Source organism: Toxotes jaculatrix, chromosome 1, assembly GCF_017976425.1.
Source record: "Toxotes jaculatrix isolate fToxJac2 chromosome 1, fToxJac2.pri, whole genome shotgun sequence".
Classification (NCBI taxonomy): Eukaryota; Metazoa; Chordata; class Actinopteri; family Toxotidae; genus Toxotes; species Toxotes jaculatrix.
Genome location: NC_054394.1, coordinates 17,771,590 through 17,781,462, shown reverse-complemented (window position 1 = coordinate 17,781,462; position 9,873 = coordinate 17,771,590). Strand labels below are relative to the sequence as shown.

General features: G+C 40.6%; 1 protein-coding gene across 2 annotated transcripts; it reads left to right on the top strand.

Moving 5' to 3' along the window:
- Positions 1–324: 324 nt before the first annotated feature.
- hnf4b (hepatic nuclear factor 4, beta) lies at positions 325–8,417 on the top strand. 2 transcript variants are annotated; one of them, XM_041041592.1, is made up of 11 exons: positions 325–705; positions 2,302–2,473; positions 3,019–3,113; positions 4,629–4,735; positions 5,396–5,551; positions 5,755–5,842; positions 5,998–6,150; positions 7,130–7,387; positions 7,502–7,594; positions 7,805–7,896; positions 8,134–8,417. In XM_041041592.1, the coding sequence occupies exons 1-10, from the start codon at positions 600–602 to the stop codon at positions 7,846–7,848; spliced, it is 1,272 nt and encodes a 423-aa protein (XP_040897526.1). In that variant the 5' UTR covers positions 325–599; the 3' UTR covers positions 7,849–7,896; positions 8,134–8,417. The 2 variants fall into 2 exon arrangements, with proteins under 2 accessions (XP_040897526.1, XP_040897518.1); XM_041041584.1 differs by lacking the exon at positions 8,134–8,417 and having other exon boundaries at positions 7,805–8,042.
- Positions 8,418–9,873: the final 1,456 nt, after the last annotated feature.

The following is a 9,873-nucleotide window of genomic DNA, read 5'->3' as shown; positions in this document are numbered from 1 at the left end:
AAGGTTAGAGAATACCATGCAAATGTTCAGCTAAAATTTGATTTAAAAAAACAAACAAACAAACAAAGATCCCAGCATACAACCTTTGGACTTGTCTTTGACTTTATTGACTTTTTTTGATGACATTTATTTTCCCAATAAAATTAAGTAGTTGTGAATATTTTGTAGCATGTAGGTCACACATCTTTCTCACAGGTCTTATCTGTTTTTGGTCACAGAGTCCTTTTTATCTGTTTCTGAACTCTCCCCTTTATATGCTTTCCTGATAAGAAACAAGCAAACAGACACTGGGCCAAATTTCAGTGCTGTGAAGTCACTGAAGTGGAGCATCACAAAGCAGCTTTTCCACCCACCACATGAATGTTAGGAGTGACATTGTAAAGAAGGTTAACATCCGTAGGGAGGATCAAGAGGACACAAACAAAAGCCGCAAACAATTTCGGAAAGAAGAAAGAAAGGGATCGGGCCCCAACATGGGATACATGTGACGAAGAGAAGCTGAGCTGAATGCGTGATCTGGACGTTCCAGCGGATACCGTTAGCGTTTTCCATATCAACCAGTTTCTTAAACCTTCTAAACATAGAGCCTCATCACAACCATGAAGCTTACTGGGACTATCATTAAACTGGAGTATACTCATTGCAGCACAGACAATGAACATTTAAACAACATGATGGTGATACCACAGCATATAAATCCAACAGGTATGATGATAACAGCTTCACCTAAATCCTTTTGGACCACAAGTATAAGCTTCTTTAGTATCATCAGTTGTCACTCCACAAAATGCTGAAACTGTAGCAGTTATTATTCTCAGAAACAGAACCATGTTTGACATACATCCATATAGGTCAACAACTAACAGTTATTTATGTTTTTTAAATTAATTTACCAATTATTTTCTCAATTGATTGTTTGATCTAAAAGAATGTCCTTCTGTGGCCAATCACAATTTCACAGAGTCAAAGGTCTCTAAATCGCTAGCTTAGTCCAATCAGTGGTCCAAAACTGAAGGATACTTCACAATGATGCAAAAGAGAGAAAAGCAGATAATCTTTACACTTAAGAAGCTGGAAACTGGCAATGTTTGTCTTGCTTGAAAAAATTGAAAAAAATTTAAACAATAAATTAATGATCAAAATAGTTAGATTAATTTTCTGTCTTTCAACTAATCATTTCAGTATTCTACATAAGTTTACATTCTGATCTAATTTCCTTTATAATCTTATCCTCTGTCATCATTATAATTAGGGCTCTGGTGAGCTGAATCAGGCCCTTTCCTTGCCACTTTAAATGAAAGAGCTTTACCAACAGACGGCACTTCAAATCCAGATAACTGCAAGGCAAATGCATTCTAATCTCTTAATTCAATCAAACTGATCTTTGACCACAGAAAGCATTTTCCCTGTTAAATTGTAATCCCTAGCTGCTTCATCTCCCTAAACTAAGTATGCAATTTACATACATTAAAGCCAGGGTTCTGTACAGTACAGGCATCAGTGCAGGAACACTGCACCGAGAATGTGTATTTGACGGTCAGTGCTTTTAAAGAGAGACAATCCTGCAGCAATCAAACACTGGTGAGATGCAATTTTGAGCAACATGGAAGGAGAATTTAAACAGAGCACCCAATGTAAAATTAGCCAGAGGAGAGTAGTGGACTTTGGCTTGCCACTGACCTCTAACTGCTTTAATTAAATGGGGACTTTTCTCTTCCTCTTGAGTAATAACTAGCAGTTCTCCTCTGAGGCCTTTGGCACTGGCACTCACGTGCAGCCGTGATATCTCTACCTATAACCCTGCTTTTATTATCATCACCACTGCTCCTGCCAGACCCATGAAACAGTGCCCAGGTGATTCCTGAGGGGCCATATGTTCACAATCAACACCTTACTGCAAAGCTGTCTCCATGTCCAAGGTTATTTCTGTTCACAGAAGTGGAATAAGATTCATTATATGTCTTAGTTGATAAAAGGGATCATGAACGATCGTGTCTATCAAGGTGTCTGTCTGCTCTTAACAAAGCTGATATTCTCGCAGCTGTGTGATCTGTCTCGGATGCTTGTGGGGCTCGTTAGATTTGGCTCAGAGATATTTATTTATTCATTAGCAACCAAATAAAAGGGGTCCATGTCTTAGAGGTCACAGAGAATCCCTCTCCCCTGCAATGGTAATGTGTATCACATCTTGTATGCAAACCTTTCATCAGACATTTTTTCTATACTTAATTTTAGCAGATATCTGGGTTTTTGGATTTGCTTCTGGTTTTTTTTTAGTGTCTACCATCTTTTAATTGACAGATTTGCCAGCAGTAGCACCCACCTCATCACCATCACAGCCTGATGGAGGTAGGACTCCTTGTTCGATATGTGCAGACAGAGCCACAGGTAAGCATTATGGTGCATCCAGCTGTGATGGCTGCAAGGGCTTCTTCAGGAGGAGCATTCGCAACAACCACACTTACAATTGTAGGTGAGTTCCATCAGAGATCTTTCTAAATACAACAGAACATTGTCTTCATTTTATATGTTGATATCCACCACATTTAAACTCTAGACAATACACACCAGGAGCAATAACAATGATGTCGAGAATTTTAAAAAGGTCTTCACTGAAGCTGAAGCAAGAGGTTAGTCTGTGGTGTAAAAGTTATCACCCATTGTACAGCAGGGTGAGATGTATCATAAAGGAAACTTCACCTAGCAATAGAAAAGTAATCTAACGGTCATAGTCACTGGGACCAGTCCGGGCATGGAAACAATAACATACATATAATGACAGGAGAGGCTAAATCAATGGTGAGATATAGCTGCAGGATCTTTTTACTTTCCCATGTGAGCAGCTGATTGAGCCATGCTTTGCCGACCTCAGATTCTGTCATGTCTGAGCTTGCATTAAAAAATGTCTCTGAGTGCAGAGTGAGTTGTCAGGTCACTACAAGAAAATGCTCAAGCGCAAAATATGATTAATTCCTAAACCTCAGATTTTATACCGAGTTTATTTGTTGTTGTTTTTAGGTTCAACAGGCAATGTACTGTGGACAAAGACAAAAGGAACCAGTGTCGTTACTGCAGACTACAAAAGTGTTTCAAAGCTGGAATGAGAAAGGAAGGTCAGAGAAAATGTTTGTCTTCATAAGCAACTTTCTTATTTTATTTAATACAGTGCACCTCCAGTTCTAAAAGTATAATTAAACCACACAAATCTGCACAAAAGATTCAGATACATATTTTAATCAAAATTAGCTGTATACTATTTGCACTTAAAATTGGTCATGTCTACTTCTATGGAAAAAATGGAAAGAGGGGATCAAGGGTGGTTTAATAAAGGATAAGATTATGGTTTATTTCTTGAACAGCGATGCTTGCATCAGCATGGTTTGCCTGTGTATTTATCTGCACCATGTGTATCTTTGGCCTTATCTTCCACTGACTCCCACAGATAAGCAGGGAGAAAGAGATGTGATCAGAGGAGCCACGAACAGTTTCTACACATGAATAATTAACATGACTGAACATAGGCAAATATTTGTTCTGCATTTTTCTGGAAGGATGTTGCTCACGACCCCCTGAAGTGAAGGCCAGGGCAACTTAATTTAAAAGTTTACTTCGCTAATTTGCTTAGTTTGCATTACATGCTGTAGAGTTATGCTCACACTGAGCTGTGGTGGAAATAAAACATTAAACAGCACTCTTCCAGCAACCATTCATTTACTTGACCTCTGAGCACGCTCCCCGTAACTGTCTGCTCCCAAACCAGAGTTAACTGATGTTCCACAGAAGATTCATTTTTGACATTGTCATGCAGTACCATGTCAGTGAAGCATAGAGTAAGCCCCCCGCTCCTTCGCCTCCTCTAGTTTGATTAATACACTCCTGATTGGTTGCTGAGAGGACAGCTGTGATGACTGATTACTCTGACACTCAGTCCTGTTGTCTGACTTTGTAAAGCCATATTGGAATCAGTCTGAGGCCTTCCAGATTGCTCTGTTTCTAATGACTTTCAGAGAAGGGTCATCAACATGTGATGACATCTCCGCTAAACATAATCCGCACCATCAAACATCCAGGCATCTCCGCCCACTTTTTATTGTCAGCGGCATATGGAAGAAGCTGCTGTCAACATCAGAATATTAAATCAAGATATATCAAGTCAACATAGGTCTATGCCACAGGATTAAAACATAATTCTGGGAAAATGTTAATGAAAATTCTGGCTTCTTTTTTAACATTCTACTACAGTGTACAAGATGTACTTTTCCCTTCATTTCACCTCTTATCAACTCCCCAATTATTTCACATCAAAGAAGGGGACATTTAATTATTCCATACTACTTTACACCCTGAAACAGACACACTCAAATCAAATCTCCAAATAGAAGGAGACTTCAGGGACATATTTTTTCTACTCTAATTTCTGCCACATTTGCAATGTAGGCAACATTTGGCATGGCTAATGTTGCCATGAACAGCAACTTCAATGTCACAGAGGACAGAGGGACCTTGTAGAGGCAAAGAGTAGGTCTTTTCTTCCAGAACATGTTTGCAGCTAAGGTGAGTAAAAAATATTGATGTCTGGTTAAGCCAAGGAACCTCTCTGATGGTTCTTTCCTCTCTTTAATCTCCAGCTGTTCAGAATGAGAGAGACTGCATCAACAGTCACAGAGCCAAGGGACAGACAGTGGGTACTCTGTCCATCAATGTGCTCCTGCGGGCAGAGGCCAGTGTGCAACAGGTAACACGTTGTTGCTTAAGACCTCAGACACAAAATTCTACCACAGTAACTGATGCTTTCTCATACATGCCAGCGAAGGGGTCCCTACATTTTTTCTAGAAATCATGTTGATAAAGGTCACAGACGAAAAGGATATAAGTTAGGCTTTAGAAAGGCGGTGATTAAATTCTACGAAGGTTGTAGCTGTAGGCTGGATTCAGTTACTCCTCAGAAATGACAAAATTGCCGAGGGACCCCATTTAATCATGGCCCAGTTAATTGCACCACTAGATCTGGGCTTGTGTGCCGATGTTCAATTACCTTCAAATGAATAATAACAACCAGATATACACTTTTGCATGTAAAAGTAAAGCACAAAAATAAATTAAATGATTGGCAAATGAGCTAATACAATATATGCTGCTGGGGTGTTTTTCCATATTGGTCATCATGTGGTTTCCATCCACCAAAACCTCCTCTTCCTACCTTGCCTTGCTTTAACTTTCACAGCTCTCTGAGTGCCAAAGCACTCATACACCTACGAGCATCGTCACCTTCTTCATCCCTCATTCATCTCCCTCCCTGCATATACACTCAAGCACGTTCTCTAAGGTTCATTCCCACTTTCCAGCATCACTTGAGGCCACTGTGAAAACTCACATTTTGCCTTGCTGCTCTCAGTTCCAGGCGCTGGTCTCACCTAGGAGTCATGACATCAACACCAAGAAGACAGCCTGTGTGGGAGATGTGTTTCAGTCCATGAAGCAGCAACTCCTCCTGCTGGTGGAATGGGCAAAGCACATCCCTGAGTTTTGTGGCCTCCCAATAGATGACAGGGTACGAAGAGGACAGAATATCGAAAAAAAACTTTTTTATACTAACATCTAATTTCTACCTGTCTATGCAGAATAAAGCAACAGTAGCTGCTTAACTTGGAATTAATAAGTGTTTACATTTCTCAGTTCAGGCTGATGTTTTGGATGACTATCGGTATGTATTTCAAAGCTGTACATGACATGTTTATGTATGTCTGGTTGCAGGTTACCCTGCTTCGAACCCACTCTGCAGAACATCTTCTTCTAGGGGCAGCAAGACGCTCTTTACCTTACAACAATCTCATTCTTCTAGGTAAGACAGATTAACCTGGTTGTGTTCTTTTTTTCCATTCCACTGTTCAGTTATGTCCTGAAGCAATGCATTTTAGATATCACATGTCTCTACAGTAATCTTCAGGCAAAAATATGTTGCATGCATGAATGCTTGTGTTTACATTTATCGAGCAGGTAACGACTTTGTGATCCCCCTGAGAGGTGCACAGATAGAGGTGTCCAGGGTGGCTTTCAGAATCCAAGAGGAGCTGGTCAAACCTCTCAGAGAGCTGGACATCACAGACAACGAGTTTGCTTGCCTCAAAACAATTATCTTCTTTGCCCCAGGTCAGTCTAGTCAGACTGTGAGAGGGTGACTGGGGATTGTAATTTCTGTTCTGCCACTTGACCTCATCCATTGCACCAGACAAAGAATAACATTTTTTGATGTTCTCTCTTGGATCTGTTTATTTTCTTAGCCTTTTGCATGTGTAGTTTAGTCTGAGTGGTCTGGCTTCAGAGTGTTACAGGGAGATTTTCTAATAATACGATGTGGTAAAGTTCTTGGCGGTCAGGCAGAGGTGGCTGCCTGCTGAATTTAATGGCCCATTTACCTGAGTCAGTAGCAGTAAAGGCAGGAAGACCAAAGGACCTGAGGACTGAATAGGCAGCCTGGTTCAGCTCTGCCCCACAGTCCAGCAAAGATGAAGTCACTTTAACCTAGACTCTGGATTCTCACATAACTGTTATTCAAACTTCAATCAGTCTTTCAAAAAGCTTTTACTCTTACTGAAAAAAACACTACTGTATTATTTTCTGATGTTCTAATGATACCCTGCTGTTTTGTGTAATTGGTTACTGTAACATATACACACAAACAGGACTTCAGTACGCTGATGCCCTTGACACAAGTTTGGCATTAAATGCAATAACAATTTTGATTTCCTGTAAATACGTTATTTTATTTAAGATTATATCATGTTAAGTGAAATCTAGCGACAAATCATAACAGAATTTATCTCAGGGCAATTTTCATAAAGAGCAGGTCTAGACTGTCTTTACAATATTATTTAGAGACTGAAAATTCCCCCATGAGCAAGCACTTGGCAACAGTGGCAAGGAAAAACTCGAGCAGAGCCGGGCTCTATCAGTCAGTTTAATCAGTCATTGGATTCTTGGAACAAATAGTCTACATGGATAAAGTCCTGATCCTGTTTTCACTCACTGTTATTGTTAACAATTCCCTGATTTAAAAAAAAAAAAAAAATCTTAAGTGCATTCATACTTCCTCTTTTACATTATATGCCCTATTACCTTTGTCTCACAGGCTGTCCGGGTTTGGAGAGTCCTCAGGTGGTTCGACATCTGCGTTTCCAGGCCCAACTGCTGCTAGAAGAAGCAACCAGTGAACAGCGGGGAAGGTTTGGGGAACTCTTGTTGATCCTGCCTTCCCTGCAGAGTGTGGCCTGGCAGATGGTGGAGACTCTCCACTTAGCACAGCTGCTGGGTGAAGCCAGAATGGACAGCCTGCTGCTGGAGATGCTGCTGGGAGAGGGAACCAAAGCAGAACATGGAGTGGGTACAGGTAAGAGACAGTGCAACGGGATTTACTTGCAAGAACTTAAATTGTACAGTATGTTAAGAGAGTGTGCCATTTTGCATGTTCAGCTGCTCTCACTTCCCATGTTGTCTCCTCCAGGTTCGCCTCAGCCTTCAGACAATTTCAAGACTCACGACGAGCAAAGAGCTTCACCTACTAATTTCACCTCTGACATCTCTCATGTTTCAACATGTGAGCACTCACAAACCAGCCTATCACCATTTTGAACACGCATTTCACCTTAGAACAGAGTATATTTTAAGCAGCATTAATTTTTCAATCAAACAAGTTCACCTCAGTGTTCAGAGGGTGTCACATGTTTACGTGAAATTGAAATTTATTGATAGCCAATGTGCCCTCATGTGCTAAATGCCATTGTTGATGTCTGTCTGTCTCACACAGCTCTTCCAAGTGGCTTCCATGCGGCCCACACAGACTGGCACTGAGGTGTACAGACATGGCGATGCTGCCAGTGTGCCCACAGCATACCAGAGGTACCTGTCCACACCAAGAAACAAGTCAAGAAGCAACAGCTTAACCAAGGAGTGGAGACTGAGACAGAACACAGATTAACATTTCCACACTCAGCCACATACACACACTTGCAGACATGCAATTATGCATACGTACAAGTGTGGTAATCCCCATTTAATTGTGCATCCGTGTGTCCAGCATTGTTCATTTGTCTGAGACAGGGCATGGATAAAATTTTGAATTCTATTTTCATACAGGAGCACATGAATCACCCGATCAACAACATTTAGCACAATGCAAGACTGTGAAAGAAAGACACTGACACATGTAAATAGGTTAAACTGAATTATATCTAAACATAGTTCACTCATTGCAAACATATTACAGCATGCTTGACTTGTATTTAGAGCTAAAGTGCAAGACCCAACATTTGTCAGCAGAGGGCACAAAGAGCCTGTACAGAAACACATTTGTTGGCCCCTGTGGGTCAAGTTTTTCTTTTTAAATAAAAGCCTTTAATCATGTTTTTGTGGTCAAAGATTTGCCATGTAAATCTGAGTGGAGAAATGGTTAGATCTTAAATATTAAGTCCGAGTGGGACTTGTGATTCCAGTGTCCACCTTGATAATTGATAAGTTAAGGTTATTGATGTGATGACGGGTGAGGGGGCTCCACTATGCAGAAGCTAAGAAGGGCTGCAATGACTCAATGTAACACGATGACAAAAGTGCATTCTGCACAATGAAACCTTTTCTCTGAAGTCAATGGCAACCATATCCACAAAGGTGGGTATAATCTAACAACACACTGGTTGTTAATCCCTGTGCTCTGAAGATTGAGCACTCAGGCTTTCTTAAAAACTACTCATGCATCACAGAAATCAGGTTTGCTAAATAGTGATGTGTACTCCTTCCATTTGAGACAGTATCAGGTCTGGGACATTTACTCTTCAACCAATTAGCGGAGGAATCATTGATGTTGAAATAAGTTATATAACATTATATAATCCCATAAAGCTTAAGTGGTTCAGTGTAATGAGAGAAAAAAAGCTCCTTCTCTACAGACGGTGAAGGTCTTTTCAAAGTTTATATTTCCCTGACAGCATATACAGTATGTGAATGGCTTGCACTCTTATGCCACCATACAGTGTACTCATATGCACCAGCCAGATTCCTCCCAACTGCAGAAAGACATACTGTTGTAACAATGGGACACTGTGGAGGACAGTACTGAGTGACATTCCAACTCTACTGTCTTTGTCCTCAAACTTTTCCTCGATGAAAAAAAAAAAATCAAATCTTGTAGATGTAGTGATTATAAAATTTGGATCTTTCAACTTGCCCATCACCCTTTCTGAGGCAGCTTTTCAAGTTCCCCTGCAGTCATGCCCTCATCTTCTGAGTATCCACACTAAGCTCTATCTGAGATTTAGGTTAAGAGATCTCTGTCGACCTGCATTCACCATCAGTGACAGAGGGAGGACTGAGAGGCAAAATCTCTTTGCTCTTTTAGCCTGTGGGAGGAAACTTGGAAACAAAAGCACGACTGGAAAAATGTGCATAATAGCCATTCTGTAAACAAATGTATGCTGTCAATGTAATCATTTTGAAGGGGGCAGGCTGGGGACAGTTCTTGCTCACTCACAGTTTTATATTGCTATTTATAGACTAAAAGTTTGGTTCAAAGCAAAGGTTTCTGTAAATTAAGTATTGTTTCAAAGATGTCATTGCTTTTAAGCTTATTAAACGTTCCTCAGATCACAGAACAGAACATTCTTACTCACCTACCGTTCACTCTCACATTTGCTCAGACAGTTAAATGGGCTTTTAAACAGGAACATGAGATAGCTGAAAATGGGCTCCTTGTCATACTCGGGTTTCACAATTTGTCGCTGTTAAGAGGTTCAGCAGTGACACTGCTGTGATGTTGGTTTCCTTCCCAGGGGCCTGTTTGCTGGCAATCTATTGATCTGTCAAGCTCAGCAGAGAGTGAAGTGA